The sequence below is a fragment of the Bufo bufo genome, chromosome 5 (assembly GCF_905171765.1).
Source record: "Bufo bufo chromosome 5, aBufBuf1.1, whole genome shotgun sequence".
In the NCBI taxonomy this organism is placed as follows: Eukaryota; Metazoa; Chordata; class Amphibia; order Anura; family Bufonidae; genus Bufo; species Bufo bufo.
The window spans coordinates 540,370,279-540,389,188 of NC_053393.1; the positions used below are offsets into that span (position 1 = coordinate 540,370,279).

Genomic DNA, 18,910 nt, shown 5'->3' on the forward strand with positions numbered 1-18,910 from the left:
AAGCATTTGTGAAGCCACAACACGCAGAACCTTGAGGCGGATGGGCTACAACAGCAGAAGACCCCACCGGGTACCACTCATCTCCACTACAAATAGGAAAAAGAGGCTACAATTTGCACGAGCTCACCAAAATTGGACTGTTGAAGACTGGAAAAATGTTGCCTGGTCTGATGAGTCTCGATTTCTGTTGAGACATTCAAATGGTAGAGTCCGAATTTGGCGTAAACAGAATGAGAACATGTATCCATCCTCTGATGGCTACTTCCAGCAGGATAATGCACCATGTCACAAAGCTCCAATCATTTCAAATTGGTTTCTTGAAGATGACAATGAGTTCACTGGACTAAAATGGCCCCACAGTCACCAGATCTCAACCCAATAGAGCATCTTTGGGATGTGGTGGAACAGGAGCTTCGTGCCCTGGATGTGCATCCCTCAAATCTCCATCAACTGCAAGATGCTATCCTATCAATATGGGCCAACATTTCTAAAGAATGCTATCAGAACCTTGTGGAATCAATGCCACGTAGAATTAAGGCAGTTCTGAAGGCAAAAGGGGGTCCAAAACCGTATTAGTATGGTGTTCCTAATAATTCTTTAGGTGAGTGTATATAAGAATATAACTACTATAATACTGCTCCTATGTACAAGTATATAACTACTATAATACTGCCTCCTATGTACAAGAATATAACTACTATAATACTGCTCCTATGTACAAGAATATAACTACTATAATACTGCCTCCTATGTACAAGAATATAACTACTATAATACTGCTCCTATGTACAAGAATAGAACTACTATAATACTGCTCCTATGTACAAGAATATAACCACTATAATACTGCCCCCTATGTACAAGAATATAACTACTATAATACTGCTCCTATGTACATGAATATAACTACTATAATACTGCTCCTATGTACAAGAATATAACTACTATAATACTGCCTCCTATGTACAAGAATATAACTACTATAATACTGCTCCTATGTACAGGAATATAACTACTATAATACTGCTCCTATGTACAGGAATATAACTACTATAATACTGCTCCTATGTACAAGAATATAACTACTATAATACTGCCTCCTATGTACAAGAATATAACTACTATAATACTGCTCCTATGTATAAGAATATAACTACTATAATACTGCTTCTATGTACGAGAATATAACTACTATAATACTGCCTGCTATGTACAAGAATATAACTACTATGATACTGCTGCTATGTACAAGAATATAACTACTATAATACTGCCTCCTATGGACAAGAATATATCTACTATAATACTGCTCCTATGTACAAGAATATATATACTATAATACTGCCTCCTATGTACAAGAATATAACTACTATGATACTGCTGCTATGTACAAGAATATAACTACTATAATACTGCCCCTATGTACAAGAATATAACTACTATAATACTGCTCCTATGTACAAGAATATAACTACTATAATACTGCTCCTATGTACAAGAATATAACTACTATAATACTGCCTCCTATGGACAAGAATATAACTACTATAATACTGCTCCTATATAGAAGAATATAACTACTATAATACTGCTCCTATGTACAAGAATATAACTACTATAATACTGCTCCTATGTACAGGAATATAACTACTATAATACTGCCTCCTATGTACATGAATATAACTACTATAATACTGCTCCTATGTACAGGAATATAACTACTATAATACTGCTCCTATATAGAAGAATATATCTACTATAATACTGCCTCCTATGTACAAGAATATAACAACAATATGTCATCTCAGGGGTCCTGTACACAAGGCACATTACAACTTCCGAACCAAATTCCCCTCTGGAATGTTCAAAAATGAGAGAAGACAAATTAAAATGTCACCTGCGCGGCGGGGCTTACGCCGTCACTCCGATGGCTGTCTGCACATAATTGGCGCCGTCGTCCTAATTGTCAAAAAACAAATAGCGGGAGGACGTGAGAGCGGAGGAAATATTAGAAAAAAGATTAAGGGACTGGCATGTTGAGCGGCTTAGGGCGTCAATCACTTCCCTGCCAGAGGCACCATGGGTGGTTGAGGCAGGGGGCTGCCACTGTTTGTCCTCCCAACAGGAAACGCTTGTCAAGTAGATGAACTGACGCTTAGGTCCCCGTCGCTCCATCATTCCATCCCCCGGTTCAAAGGCATAATCCCAAAAATATATATAAATCTATTAGAAATTTTAAAAAAATAAAAAAAAATTCAATGTTTTGTCATTGAAGTGAGAGCACATATAGGGGGAAAATAAAGAGAAGCCCCTAGGGTGAGCAAAATGAGGACCCCACAACTATAGGAAAACACTGTGCGGAAGAGACGGCTGCTATGAATCGAATGCCTAGGAATTAATTGGATGGCTGTTGATTTGTATGGCCGCTATGTAATACTACATTTCCGCCATTAGTCCATCTCACAAATTGGTGGCAGAGGTCAGAGGTCCCACCTCTGAGACCCGCAACTATCTCTAGAACGGCCAACCTCTATTCACTTCTATGGGAGTGCTCCACTTCTCTGTGGGGACCGTTCTAGAGATAGAGGTGGGACCTGCACCTATGAGATTATGATGGCATATCCTAGCGATATGCCACCAATATGTGAGATGGGCCAACGGCAAATATAGGTGTAGTTCTAAGGTATGTGTACCCCTCTGCTGCCCTAGTTCCTCTATTACACACATAGAGGCAAAAACTGAGCAGCCGCAAAAATCCCAAAGTGTCCCTGTGCACAATGTGCCTAAACAGGGGGTTCACAATAAGGAAAGAGGCTCTAAGGTATGAGAGCCACTACTGATGCCTCCACACACACCCCGTTCATAATGGGTAGGAGGACATTGCAACTTTTTTCCCTCCCACTTTTCTTCTGCAAGTGGAAGAGACCCTTAGCCCTGCCGTTCTCCCTCTCCCTGTCCCCTTCTTTAACCTCAGGGGACGTCCTAAGCGTTTAACCCTGCCCATGAGGAGAAGTCAATGAAGCCAATACAAGCTATAGACTTGGACCTCCTACCCAACAGAGGGACTATGTTATGGTTCAGAAGCAGTCCTTAGGGTCTGAGGAGATATTGTCTTTCCATTGCGATTACATCATAGAAGGAAAATGAGAGTCATGGTGGTCATGGTGCATTTCTAGGATTAGAAGACGGAGGGCCAACAAGTCCACAACCTCCTGTACCATGAAGAGGGGACCTCTTCATTTCTTTTGCAAGAAAATCCGTTCAGTCGTTTCTTAATCCTATATGTGTCTGGGAAAGCAGGGTGACCTCCAGTATCCAGGGATCATCCTCCAGCTTTACTAAACTCCTGACTGACAAATACTGGACGTATTAAAGGGAAACGCTCCTTAAAGGGGAAAGAGCAGAAATTGTGATGAAATATTCCACATTCCACGTTGATTATGAGGCCTGCGGGCAAAGCTCCTTCTCTTCACGAGCTTATGTGACGTGTGATGAAATAACCAGGGCTTAAAGCTGTCTCCACAGAACGGGGGATGCTCAGCCGCCTTCCTCTATTGCTTTATCACGTAATTGATCAGTGAAATAATTAAGTTCCAAATTTGTTTTAGATCAAATCTGGTCTCCAAGCAATGACTCTCTGCAACTACAACTCCCAGGGTGCCCTGATAGCGTGCAGACTGTTTTTGAAAAACAGGATAAGGCTGATGTCAGATCTTATTCCAGGGATATTACCATCTTATAAGGTGATGCTATACGGCTTTATGATCAGTGGGCTCTGACTTCGGGACCATCACTGATCCGGAGGATGAAGGAGTCACGGCGCTGGTGTAGCGCTGCGTCCTATCTAGCGCCTCAGCCTTCGAACAGTACATGGAACCAGACTTCCTAAATAAGTTTACCAGCTCTATAGACTTGAATAGGGCCGAGGGTGAACTGAGCACAGAAGTAAAGTAAAGGCGATGCAGGATCAGTGGGGATCGCAGAGATTGGCCCCCCACTGATCATAACGTTATGCATATCCCAAATCCTGTGGCTTTCAAAGCATTTGGGGAGTTGGCGGTTAGAGGATTTGATACTCATTTAATGAGCCTTAAATGGAAACCGTCAACAAGTAGGTAAAATGTGATGATGAATCCTCACCCACAGCTACAGATGACCCCTTGCCTGCTGTTCTGGCCTTGTTTATCCAAAAGGTAAAACCACGTAGTCCCCAAAGGAGACCACTGTTGGCCCCAACTAAAGACTATGGAAAGCGGGGTCCTACAGATTAAAAGTGCAATTTGCTCCCCTTGGATTATATTATATTCCAGTACACTTTATACAAGATAATTTGGGCACTGAATTAGTAAGATAATCACTGGGCTCCTTCGACAACCTATGAAAATTTTGGGCAAGAATAACTCCATGTGACGCAATGAGAATTTGGGACCCATGAAGGACTCATTCACCTTTATGCGGGATTTGAGGTTTTCGTGAAGACGGAAGCCAATCTGTACTGCCTCTTCCTTCATAGTGGTGATGATACAGAGATGCTTAGAGATGCGATCTGCCAAGAGAGAACAAAATGGGTGGATGTCAAAAATCAAGCAAAAGAAACATAATATAAAGGAAGGGGGGGGGGGAGTCTTTATATATATAATTAACATTCACCACACAGTCAGCAAATGTAAAGTCCATCATCTCTATAGTATATCCTGCAACATATATAAATCCCTTTTTTTTTCTACCTGGAAACCATCAACAAGTAGGTCAGTTGCTGTTCATAGATCATATTTTGGTTTATTTTGTATTAGTGTGAATGTGCAAGAAAGATCAGATGAATAAAGGGTTAATCTACATAGTGCATAGGGAAAATATAGATGGTGGTTCCATGCCAAGATTGACTCTCTATGAGCCAGAACAGAGAGCCGCTTGGAAAGGACAGAAAAACATTTCCCACAGCCAAGACGGCCTATATTTAAAAAGGTTGTCTTTGGGACTTTCCATAACAACTTCAAACCGAACCCCAGACCAGACTCCTTAAATACAGACCCCAAACCAGCCCCCTAAACTAATACAGACCCCAGGTCAGATCCTCTAATCTAATACATACTTCAGACCAGATCCCCTAAACAACATAGACCCCAGACCAGCCCCCTAAACTGATAGACACCAGACCCCTAAAATAATAGAGACCACAGACTCTCCAAAAATACAGACACCAAACTAGACCCCGTAAAAAAAAACAGATCCCAGACCAGACTCCCTGACTAAATAGAGCCCCCAGAGTAAACCATCCTAAAGTACCGACACCAGACCATACCCGCTAAATAAATACAGACCCCCTAACCAGACCCTCTAAAATTACAGACCCCAAACCAGACCCCTTAAAAAAAATACAGCTTCCAGACCAGACTCCCTAAGTAAGTACAGACGCCAGAGTAAACCATGCTAAAGTACCGACACCAGACCATACCCACTAAATAAATACAGACCCCTAAAAATACAGACCCCCTAACCAGACCCTCTAAAAATACAGACCCAAAACCAGACCCCTTAAAAAAAATACAGCTCCCAGACCAGACTCCCTAAATAAGTAAGTACAGACGCCAGAGTAAACCATCCTAAAATACAGACACCAGACCACACTCGCTAAATAAATACAGACCCCCTAAAAATACAGACTCCAAACCAAACCCTCTAAAAATAGATCCCAGACCAAACTGCCTATATAAATACAGACCCCAGACCCCCTGAAAAAATACATACCTCAAACCAGCCCCCTAAATACAGACCTGAGGTCAGACCCCCTAAAAACAGACACCAGACCAGACTCCCTATATAAATACAACCCCCAAATCATAACCCTTAACTAAAAACAGACCTCAAAATAGACCCTCTACACAAATACAGACCCAAGACCATAACATCTAAACTAATGTAGACTCCAGACCAGAACCACTAAACTAATACATACCCCAGACCAGACCCCCTAAACGAATGCAGACTCCACACCAGAATACCTAAACTAATGCAGACTCCAGATCAGAACGCCTAAAGTTATACAGATACCAGACCAGACCCCCTGAAGTAATACAGACCTCAGACCAGACCCCCTGAAGTAATACAGACCTCAGACCAGACCCCCTGACGTAATACCGACCTCAGACCCCCTGAAGTAATACAGACCTCAGACCAGACCGCCTTAAGTAATACAGACCTCAGACCCCCTGAAGTAATACAGACCTCAGACCCCCTGAAGTAATACAGACCTCAGACCCCCTGAAGTAATACAGACCTCAGACCCCCTGAAGTAATACAGACCTCAGACCAGACCCCCTGAAGTAATACAGACCTCAGACCAGACCCCCTGAAGTAATACAGACCTCAGACCAGACCCCCTGAAGTAATACAGACCTCAGACCAGACCCCCTGAAGTAATACAGACCTCAGACCAGACCCCCTGACGTAATACCGACCTCAGACCCCCTGAAGTAATACAGACCTCAGACCAGACCCCCTGACGTAATACCGACCTCAGACCCCCTGAAGTAATACAGACCTCAGACCAGACCCCCTGAAGTAATACAGACCTCAGACCCCCTGAAGTAAAACAGACCTCAGACCCCCTGAAGTAATACAGACCTCAGACCAGACCCCCTGAAGTAATACAGACCTCAGACCAGACCCCCTGACGTAATACCGACCTCAGACCCCCTGAAGTAATACAGACCTCAGACCAGACCCCCTGACGTAATACCGACCTCAGACCCCCTGAAGTAATACAGACCTCAGACCAGACCCCCTGAAGTAATACAGACCTCAGACCCCTGAAGTAAAACAGACCTCAGACCCCCTGAAGTAATACAGACTTCAGACCCCCTGAAGTAACACAGTCCTCAGACCAGACCCCCTGAAGTAATACAGACCTCAGACCAGACCCCCTGAAGTAATACAGACCTCAGACCAGACCCCCTGAAGTAATACAGACCTCAGACCCCCTGAAGTAATACAGACCTCAGACCCCCTGAAGTAATACAGTCCTCAGACCAGACCCCATGAAGTAATACAGACCCCAGACCAGACCCCCTATTCAAATACAGACCCCAGACTCCAACTTGCAGTCCTGTTCCCTACCAGGAGGTCTCCACAGACAACTTGAAGAGGACCACAGGAATAGGTACCCCAGAAGACTTGTCTACTCTTGCAGTAGTTCAGCAGGTCTCCCCTTTCTTTGAGAGAGTAGGCAGGAAAAAAGTCAGCAGCCATACTGGTTATCACCCAGCTTTCCCAGAACCAGATAAAACTTCTGAATAGAATTTGTTAATGACGAGAATTTAAAGGGTAAATGCTCTGTCCATACACAATGATATTCTTTTCTTATGACTATTCTGCTTCCGATCATTTACACAGGTAAGTGTCACGTACGTCAAGCACTGAAGGATCTGTCCAGGAGAACCTCGGGCTGACTCCTGGAATGCCAAGCGTATTCTTCATTTTTCCTCATTGACGAGAAGACTGATATCAGCAAACAAACATTATTCCTCTATCGCAGGGACTTGTTGAGCCCACCCAATGCCTGCCTGACATGCCCGGGCGTACGACGAGCGAAGGCCCCGGCAATGCCTAGAGTAGTATATTTATAAAGTATAAGGCACGTTCCCTGTAACTTCCTCACTTAATCCCTGCAAACAATTCTGCGCTGAGCCCAGAGTCAACGCGGCCTCCTGTGACTCATGTCATTGCTTCTCAGCAGGAGAAAAGGCAAACAAACCCAGAATTTCCTCTTCTGTCCACACTTGCGGTGGCGGCAGCGCCGTTCAGGGCAAGTCACTAAAGGAATCTGCATCCGGTCGGTGACCTAAAACGTGACTGTGGAGAAATATATGCCATAGAAATCCTATACAAGGATGTCATGTATGGACTGGAAGACTGTCTGTACTCAATCAATGGAGACCATCAGCACCATCATCACCTCCCTCATACCCAACAGTCTCGGTTTTCCCCCAGGCCTGCTATGTTACGGCACCTATTACAGGGTGCAATAGAGTCACAGAGTGTAAGATACAAACGTATTGTTTAAACAGTGTAAGCCATCAAATGACCACAGGTTCAAGTACCCAATGGGTTTTCAATATAAAAAAAAAAACGAAAATATTATAAAATTCAAATCAATCCCCTTTTACCATACATAATATTTTTAAAAAAACAAAAAACTTACTGTAACTGTCATCACATTTTCTAAAAATGTGATTTATCCTGCACGGTGAACTCCGCCTAAAAAAAATCCCAATGCAAGAATTGCCATATTCTTACCTTTTACCCAAAAATGAAATAAAATATGATCAAAAAGTTTCATGTTCCCTAAAATGATCTCAATAAAAAACTAAGGCTCACCCCACAAAAAAACAGTCTAATTTTTTAAGAGCAGTAAAACCCTAATAAAATCTATATAAATTTGGTTTTCCATAAAAAGGAAAAATAAACGTCAATGGTGGAATGGCGTAAAGTTACGGCTCTTGGAAAGCGAGGAGGAAAAATAATAAAATGTCATCTGAAAATGCCTGGTCCTGAAGGGCTTAAAAAAAAATAAGCGGTCTTTACCTGTTGGTGCAAAATCAAATGTAAAAAAGAAACAGAGGAAAGGTGCCATTCAAGTGAACGGAGCTTAGCCCCGCCCAGGCCCAGTGACACTAGTCATGACATCACTGGGCCAGCGGTAAACAGCGAGAAGGCCGCGGCGCTACTGCCTTCTCAAACAGCTGATCGGCAGGAGTACCGGATGTCGGACCCCCGCCGATCAGATGCTGATGATCTATCCAGAGAATAGATCATCAGTTTAAAGAACTGGATACTTGATCAAAAGAGTCTTAAGCCTCATTCACACATCAGTGTTTCACGGACGTGCGCTGTATGCGTTCTCCACGGACAGCGCACATCCCCATTCATTATGTGTGTATTCAGACATCAGTGTTTTAGCACGGTCCGTGGGTCGCACGGATGTATGCTCGATTTTGTCCGTGTTCACGGATCAATCTCATCCATTATAGGCTACATGCACACGAACGTTGTTTGTTTCCGTGTCCGTTCCGTTTTTTTTTTGCGGATAGGATGCGGACCCATTCATTTCAATGGGTCCACAAAAAATGCAGACAGCACACCGTGTGCTGTCCGCATCAGTATGTCCGTTCCGTAGCTCCGCAAAAAAAAAAATAGAACATGTCCTATTCTTGTCCGTTTTAGGCATTGTTACAATGGATCCGGAAAAAAAATAAAAAATGGATGGTATACGGATGTCATCCGTTGTTTTTTTTGCGGATCCGCAATTTGCGGACCGCAAAACACAAATAAGGTTGTGTGCATGTAGCCATAGTCTATGGGTCCGTGAAAACCACGGATGCAACACAGATGCCATCCGTGTTTCACGGATCATTAAGAAGAGATGCTTTTAAAATAAGTGAAACACGGACAGCAAAAATCGGACACACGGACCCAACACGGATCCTTCACGGCCAGCTTCACGGATGCATCACTGACAACCTGCTCACGAATTTGAGCACGGACATGGACGCGTGAATGAGGCTTTAGCATTAAGAAAACGAAAGTTAATGGCTATATACACTTTTGGGGATAAGTTTTTTTATAATTGCATTTTACTGATTTGGGGCTACAAATATTGAGCTGATCTGCCACAAAGGGTTAAATGTTTTTTAGCTGTGTGAATGTTACTTTCAATTTCACTTTGCGCCGGTCATATAATAACCTATTTCTCTAAATTACTAAGAAGTGATAAACACTAATTTAAGCCACATTCTCATGAGTAAGATAAGAACTGAGCTATAATGAGTGTTTATCATGTCAGCGAGCAGAGATAAGGAGTCCGTCAGTTCCCTACCTGACAGAAAATCCAGATCCTGCTAGTAGAGCATCTCAGCTCTGTACAGAGAAAAGGACTCCATATTTTTAATAAATAATTGAAAAATATGATTTTTAGCTCATAATGAGTACAATCCACTAATTTAAAAAAAATTGACACAAAAGGTGTACATAACCTTTAAGGATTCCAGGTTTAAAACTCACATCAGGAGGTGTAGACCTTGTATGAAGAAAAGTACCCCTTAGGCCTCATGCACACGACCGGATGTATTTTGCAGTCCGCAAAAAACGGACAACCGTGTGCATTCTGTATTTTTGTGGAATGGAACAGTCCTATCCTTGGCCGTAATGCGGACAATAAAAGGACATGTTCTATTTTTTTGCGGAATGGAAATACCGACATACGGAAACAGAATGCCCATGGAGTAACTTCCTTTTTTCTTTTTTTTTTGCGGACCCATTGAAATGAATGGTTACGCATACGGTCCGCAAAAAAAAAAAAAAACGTAACGGACATGGAAAGAAAATAGGTTTGTGTGCATGAGCCCTTTTCAGATACCATCTGGGTGAGCTCGCCCGTGAGAGGTTGCGGGGAAGTTTTAGGTTCTGAGAATGAGAAGCCCTTTTGACACCGCTAAACAAGGTCCGGGGGTTAAAAGGGTTGTCCCATTAAGACAACTTATCCACAGGATAACTGATAAGTATGACTACTGGGGGTCCCGGAGGATCATAAGAATGGGGGCCAAACTTCCCATTTGAATAGTGGCAGAGAAGCATGTGTGAGAAGAAGCGCTTGTGTCTCTAAAACCGAATAGAGAGGGAGAAGGGGCCAGCACTGTCATGATTGTCCTGTGTCCTGTACCTCCTCCATCACCGGAGATCTGCTTCTGGTCCCTGCTGGACCGGAAGAGTGACATGCCATCTACATGCATGTCTCCGCTGCTGGTGAATCAGTGGCTTCAGTGGTGACGGCTTCTGACCGTCTGGTGTAAAGCACGTCGTCGTCGTCACTGGAGCAGTGGAAATGTGTTCTCTGGAGTGATGAATCTCCTCTCTCTGCCAGTCTGATGGAGAAATCTGGGTTTGGTGGAGGCCTGGAGAGCGCTACCTACCAGTATACATAGTGCCCACTGTAACATGTGGTGGAGGAGGGGGTAATGATATCGGGATGATTTTCAGGATTTGGTTCCTTATTTCCAATGAAGGGTCATGTTAATTCCGCAGCACACAAAACATTTTACACAATGGTCCCTTCCACCTTTGTGGGACACGTTAGTGCTCCTCACAGACACGTAGGATGAAGTTGGTGTGGCTGCACATAGCCCGGACCTCAACCCCATCCAACACCTTGGGGATGCACTGAGGCGTGGATTACCTACTATTTGGAAGTTCATTGCACCTGAAAACTTTGGCTCCTTTCCAAAAGATTATTCATAAGCAGAGCAAGAATTGTTGAGTCAGAGGTCCGCCGGGTCAATGTGATCAGCAGAAGGGCTTTTGTTTGTAAGTTCAACTTCTGAAAGCTTTCAATCTGGGAAATGATACAGGAAGAAACCATCTTGACGTGACCGCCAGGAGCCTCGGACACCTGCGCTAAACACTTACTTTCTCTTAGCCTTTATTTCTCAGCCTCAGAGATTACGAAGGTGACATGAACCAAAACATGCCCTCAGGGGTTCTACGGCACACAACCTGCGTGTTCTGTCAATCGACCTCCTCTGCCAAGGGCACTTCATGCTGATGACAGAGGTAATTGGAAATGCTGTGTCTTGATATATCTGTATTCAATGAGACTTCTTTGATTTGACATCCAATAATCCAGAACATCTGAAAACCTTGCTGTATGCACCAAAGCTACTTGATGCTTCTGCTTGTGCTGGGATTTCCTGCTATGGGAGAGAGAGCTGAACTGCACAAGTATTCAGTCGGACTATGCTTCCATCGATAGGACTTTCAATGGGGAAACGGTACTAAGAAATATATCTTGGACTGAAGATGATTGGCGGTATGTACCAAAGCAACTTGAGAAAGACTCTCCTTGTGTTAGATTCTCCTGCTATGAGAGAGGGCTAGACTACACAAGTAGAGCCTTGCTTCAAAAGAATGACTTTCAATTGTACGGAACACAACTATATTTCGGACTGAACTGATTGGCGGTATATAACAAAGCTACTTGATGGTGATTCTGACTGTGCTGGGATTTCCCGCTACGGGAGAGAGCTGACCGATTCAGTGTCTGGACACAGAGCTGTTACTGTTGAAATAAAAGTAAAACCTGACAATTTTGAAAGGGGCTGAAATTAGAGCCAGCTTATACTGTATACAGGAAGATTATTTTCTGGACAATGCCTTGCAAAAAAGGTGCTCAGTTCCACAACCACAACAAACTGTTGAGGGTCCATTCACATGACCATGTTTTTCGGTCCGCATCCAATCCACATTTTTTTAGATCGGATCCAAACCCATACATTTAAGTGGGGCAGCAAAAGATGTGCTGTCCATATCCGTATGCCATATTCCGCATCCCTGCAAAAAAAAAAAATAGAACATATTCTTTTTTTTTGTGCGTTTAGCAGACAGATGTGCTGATCCGCAAAATGCGCAATATACACAGCTGGTATCCGTGTTTTGTGGCCTCGCAATTTGCCTCAACGGTGATGTGTCCCCAAGTAGCGTGCGACTCCGCAGCGAAGTGCCATTTGGAGCACAACGCCGTACGTTGTGCATCTCAATCCCATTCACTGCTGAGGACAGTCACTGGCTGGAGCAGCGATCGTAACTCCGTCCATACCCTGGACGGTCGAGGATTGGAAGATGCCGAACGAGCACTGCTGCCACCTCATAGTCTATCAAGCACAGCGCCGTACATTGTGCAACTCAATCCCATTCACTTGAATGGGACTACCTTAGTTGCACAAAGGCCATGTGACTGACGGGCGCGACATCACAGGGCCAGGAAATACTCCCTTCCAACAGCTCATTGGCAGGGATTCCGGGAGTCGAATCCCCACTGATCAGATATTAATGACCTGATAAATCAGGAGTTAAACAAGGTTTTCTCCAGTCCCAGCCACTACTGTGGTAGTCATTCATAGCCACACTCTCGGTGGTGATACATTGTACGGGGAGGACTTACATAGTCCACAAGCCTTTCTCTTCGGCCTGTGTAAGCGTCACTTCAGATATTCATGTCATGAACCAGCAGGCTCAGGATGAGCAGTGGTGGTGATTTCACCAGTAAGCAATGTTGGCTCGGCGCCTGCAGTCTATGAGGCCTCCCGGGAGAGATCGTCGACAAGACCCTGATGTCTAATACATGATGAAATCTAGTTCTTGGTGCTGTATACCTCAGAGGTTAAACTAAAGCCAGCGTGAAAGAGCGCGGCATACTTAATCTGCTAACCAAATATGAGCTGGATACCTTTACCAATTATATCCCGCTCTCTGCTGTAGGTAAAAAAAATAGAATTATGTCCATCTTTCAAGCTCATAGCGAGTCAAGTAAGTATGAGAAGGAGCTGACGAGGCGCTGACAAATGAACTGGGCTCAATGGGCGTCTCTGACTCCGCTGTCACTCATGTCTGTTCGCTGACTGCACCGCGAAAGGTCACCAAGCACTTACACAAACTTCCTCAACACTTCACACTCTTCCTCTAGGAACATGTACCAACCCGTGCAAAAAAGAAAAGCTTACCAAGAGGAGCTCGAGAAAAAGTTTAACCCATAGGGATACACTGTAAAAAGAGGGACAATAGAAAAAAGACAACCCCAACCTGGGCACCGTGATCAGCCTGGATCGCCACCACTACGATCGCCACCCAGTCGGCTCTGACCAAATGTATATACAGCCGATGCAGCGCTGAGGGCTCACCAAAATTTCCCAATATTGGCACCATGGGCCACCTTCTCTTGCCCCACCTCTATCATCGGGTGGTACAGGACAATCTATATCCTTACATATATCCCTTGCGTAGACACAGGAGGGAATTTATTAAGACAGGCATTTCTTAAACCAGTCTTAGTAAAAAGTAAGCTGGTGTAAGACCTGAAAAAATATACATAGGGCGCGCGCCTCTTAATAATTTTGGAGTATCTCGGGAGGTCCGTGCACCAGACACAGAAATCTTCTCCAGTTAAGATACAGCATTGAGTTCTTGTGAATTTGTGCCAGTTTTCTGGCTCATGTAATAATACATTTGAAGGGCCATGTAGGCTTCACCCTGCCCACTTTTTTTTAGAAAAGTGGTGAGCCTGGCATAAAATGGAGCTTGTGCAAACATATGCATTTTTCTAAGCCAGAAACTGGCACAGGCCCCATCCCTTCCTGCTCACTAAAAAATTGAATTTTAATACAAAAAAGGGCTTGCACGCTAGAGGGAGCTCAGGAGGTTACTGCATACAGATATATACAGCCACCACTAGAGGGAGCTCAGGAGATTACTGCATACAGATATATACAGCCACCACTAGAGGGAGCTCAGGAGATTACTGCATGCAGATATATACAGCCACCACTAGAGGGAGCTCAGGAGATTACTGCATATAGATATATACAGCCACCACGAGAGGGAGCTCAGGAGATTACTGCATACAGATATATACAGCCACCACTAGAGGGAGCTCAGGAGGTTACTGCATACAGATATATACAGCCACCACTAGAGGGAGCTCAGGAGATTACTACTTACAGATATATACAGCCACCACTAGAGGGAGCTCAGGAGATTACTACATGCAGATATATACAGCTACCACTAGAGGGAGCTCAGGAGATTACTGAATACAGATTTATACAGCCACCACTAGAGGGAGCTCAGGAGATTAACGAATACAGTTAAATAAAACCACCACTAGAGGAGCCCAAGAGATTATTGCATACAGATATATACAGCCACCACTAAAGGGAGCCCAGGAGATTACTGCATACAGATATATACAGCCACCACAAGAGGGAGCCCAGAAGATTACTACATACAGATATATACAGCCACCACTAGAGGGAGCTCAGCAGATTACTGAATACAGATAAATACAACCACCACTAGAGGGAGCCCAGGAGATTACTAAATGCAGATATATACAGCCACCACTAGAGGGAGCTCAGAAGGATACTGCATACAGATATATACAGCCACCACTAGAGGGAGCTCAGGGGATTACTACTTACAGATATATACAGCCACCGCTAGAGGGAGCTCAGGAGATTACTACATACAGATATATACAGCCACCACTATAGGGAGCTCAGGGGATTAATACATACAGATATATACAGCCACCGCTAGAGAGAGCTCAGGGGATTACTACATACAGATATATACAGCCACCACTAGAGGGAGCTCAGGAGATTACTGCATGCAGATATATACAGCCACCACTAGAGGAAGCTCGGGAGATTACTGCATGCAGATATATACAGCCACCACTAGAGGGAGCTCGGGAGATTACTGCATACAGATATATACAGCCACCACTAGAGGGAGCTCAGGAGATTACTGCGTACAGATATATACAGCCACCACTAGAGGGAGCTCAGAAGATTACTACATACAGATATATACAGCCACCACTAGAGGGAGCTCAGGGGATTACTGCATACAGATATATACAGCCACCACTAGAGGGAGCTCAGGGGATTAATACATACAGATATATACAGCCACCACTAGAGGGAGCTCAGGAGATTACTGCATACAGATATATACAGCCACCACTAGAGGGAGCTCAGGGGATTAATACATACAGATATATACAGCCACCACTAGAGGGAGCTCAGGAGATTACTGCATACAGATATATACAGCCACCACTAGAGGGAGCTCAGGAGATTACTACATACAGATATATACAGCCACCACTAGAGGGAGCTCAGAAGATTACTACATACAGATATATACAGCCACCACTAGAGGGAGCTCAGGCGATTACTACATACAGATATATACAGCCACCACTAGAGGGAGCTCAGGGGATTAATACATACAGATATATACAGCCACCACTAGAGGGAGCTCAGGAGATTACTGCATACAGATATATTCAACCACCACTAGAGGAATCTCAGATTATTGCATACAGATATACACAGCCACCACTAGAGGGAGCTCAGGAGATTACTACATACAGATATATACAGCCACCACTAGAGAGCGCTCAGGGGATTACTACATACAGATATATACAGCCACCACTAGAGGGAGCTCAGGTGATTACTACATACAGATATATACAGCCACCACTAGAGAGCGCTCAGGAGATTACTACTTACAGATATATACAGTTACCTCTAGAGGGAGCTCAGGAGATTACTACATGCAGATATATACAGCCACCACTAGAGAGCGCTCAGGGGATTACTACATACAGATATATACAGCCACCACCAGAGGGAGCTCAGGAGATTACTACATACAGATATATACAGCCACCACTAGAGAGCGCTCAGGGGATTACTACATACAGATATATACAGCCACCACTAGAGGGAGCTCAGGAGATTACTGCATACAGATATATACAGCTACCACTAGAGGGAGCTCAGGTGATTACTACATACAGATATATACAGCCACCACTAGAGAGCGCTCAGGAGATTACTACTTACAGATATATACAGTTACCTCTAGAGGGAGCTCAGGAGATTACTACATGCAGATATATACAGCCACCACTAGAGAGCGCTCAGGGGATTACTACATACAGATATATACAGCCACCACCAGAGGGAGCTCAGGAGATTACTACATACAGATATATACAGCCACCACTAGAGAGCGCTCAGGGGATTACTACATACAGATATATACAGCCACCACTAGAGGGAGCTCAGGAGATTACTGCATACAGATATATACAGCCACCACTAGAGGGAGCTCAGGAGGTTACTGCATACAGATATATACAGCCACCACAAAAAGTCACTGCAAACCAGAGTTCCCTGGGAGAGGGGTTTTGCAAAGCATTCGAACGAACTGACATACACGTTTCGATGCTAAGTGAAGGAAGAAGGAGAATATCCTGGAGGGGAGTCTCCCCTGTACCTCAAGAACCACAGCTGCTTGTTTTGGGGAGGTGACGTGTGAGGAATTCCTGCTGAAGAGGCTGAGCAAGAGGAACATTGGCCCTCCAGGAGTAGTAGGAGGGAAGGAGAAAGCTTGGGAAACACTGGTTCCTGCAGTCAAGAGCTCAAGAATGATAACCAAGTCAGTACAGCGGAGACCTGCCTGCGATCTGCGGAGGTTACATGTCTGACTAGCTTAAAGGGGCTGTGAAGAAATGGAATAACATGGCTGCTTTCTTCCCCAAAACAGCACCACACCTGTTCATGGATTGTATAGGACATTAAAATGAATAGGGCTGAGCTGCAATGCCGTTAAGCAGGCCAATCACATAAGATGACAGCCAAATGCTTCAGGCAGCTGTCACTCCCCATCCCCCATACACGTGCATACTTGGCTCGGCTGAGCATACATGTCCTACAAATAAAAGAGGGTTGAAAGCTGCTGCCAAATGGATCCTGCATACTGATATCCAACACACCTGACCTTTATTCCCTCCCAGCCCCCATCTCCAGACATCTGCCACTTGGGGGTAGACAGGAGGCCCCCCATAAACATCAAATGGTCGATCCTGCCAAAATAAGAGGGTTCAGCCTAGCCTGGAGGATAGTGGCAGAATTATGCATTCAGCTCTGGATGTTGCTGGATGACAAAATATGATGAAACAGCAGAATTTTGACTGGAGAACAAGACGATAGAAAATTGGTAAAACAAAAGTATATATCAAAGTAAAGGCAAACTGACTCAACATTGTCTGCGTAATAAAAAGCAAAACTTAAGTTGGTGCCCCCCACCACCACCACCCCTGGCCCCCAAGCAAAACACTCTGCATGCTACTTGAACTCAAAAAGTTAATGTAAAAGAAGACAAAACGGGAAAAGCTGACAAATGTCAATGACTAGAATAAAAATAAAGAAAAAGCCGGAATCAGTCATTGATCCTCTACTTAGGAGTTACAGGCAAAAATGAAATATCAAAGTACAATAATTTCCTCCTTTCGGCAAAGGAACTATCAAAGCAGAAATAAAAAAAAAACATAGAAATGTAAAAGCAATAGAAGTACGTCCCCTCCAGATGCCGCCTCGCAGCTACTGAAAAAAAATGACAACAGGGGCTTGAAAAAAAATAAAAAAAATAATCAGAAATCCTGTAAATAACACAAATAAAACAAAAGCTTGTCAAAGTGTGAAAGCAAAAAGGAAGCAGCCCAAGGACCTGACATTCCAGGTCACGGATTAGCAGCACTGAATCCAGGTCAAGACCGAACCGCTGGAGACCAACGACTAGAGAGGCCTGAAGCGGCAAGAAGAAAAGAAGAATCAAAGAAAGGAAGAAGAAAAGCAAAGAGGAAAAAATGGTAAAAATAAAACTAGAGCGGCTGGAATAAAACAGCGGGAGCATTAATCAAAAGTAAGCGACTGCAAAAAACAGACTTGTCCAAAAAGGCAGAGCAGATGTGTGTGAGGATTACTTCATTAGAGGCTAAAAACCATGTTGTAGTAAGGATTCGGGTGAAGGTCACAGACAGTGTAATAAACATTCATATTACATATATTATTATAGAACATTTACCGATACATTACCATGTAATAAAAAAATCCATCTATATGATAAACACATTTTATTAAGCAAAAGCATTAATACACAAATTTTTGTTCAGAATGTCCTTTTAGCTCCAACTTCCATCTTTCTAAGCAATTTGCATAGCTAACAATACTATACTACTGTATATTACTGCCCCTATGTACAATAATATAACTACTATAATACTGCCCCTATGTACAAGAATATAACTACTATAATACTGCTCCTATGTACAAGAATATAACTACTATAATACTGCTCCTATGTACAAGAATATAACTACTATAATACTGCTCCTATGTACAAGAATATAACTACTATAATACTGCTCCTATGTACAAGAATATAACTACTATAATACTGCTCCTATGTACAAGAATACAACTACTATAATACTGCTCCTATGTACAAG

The 18,910-nt window shown here is 43.5% G+C and overlaps 1 protein-coding gene across 1 annotated transcript in view; it reads right to left on the bottom strand.

Annotated features, from left to right (window-relative positions):
• CRPPA (CDP-L-ribitol pyrophosphorylase A) overlaps positions 1 to 18,910 on the bottom strand; it is a 193,063-nt gene that overhangs the window by 101,420 nt on the left and 72,733 nt on the right. The window contains 1 exon segment of the mRNA XM_040431297.1: positions 4,449 to 4,546. Within this exon segment, the coding sequence (XP_040287231.1) occupies positions 4,449 to 4,546 (98 nt within the window).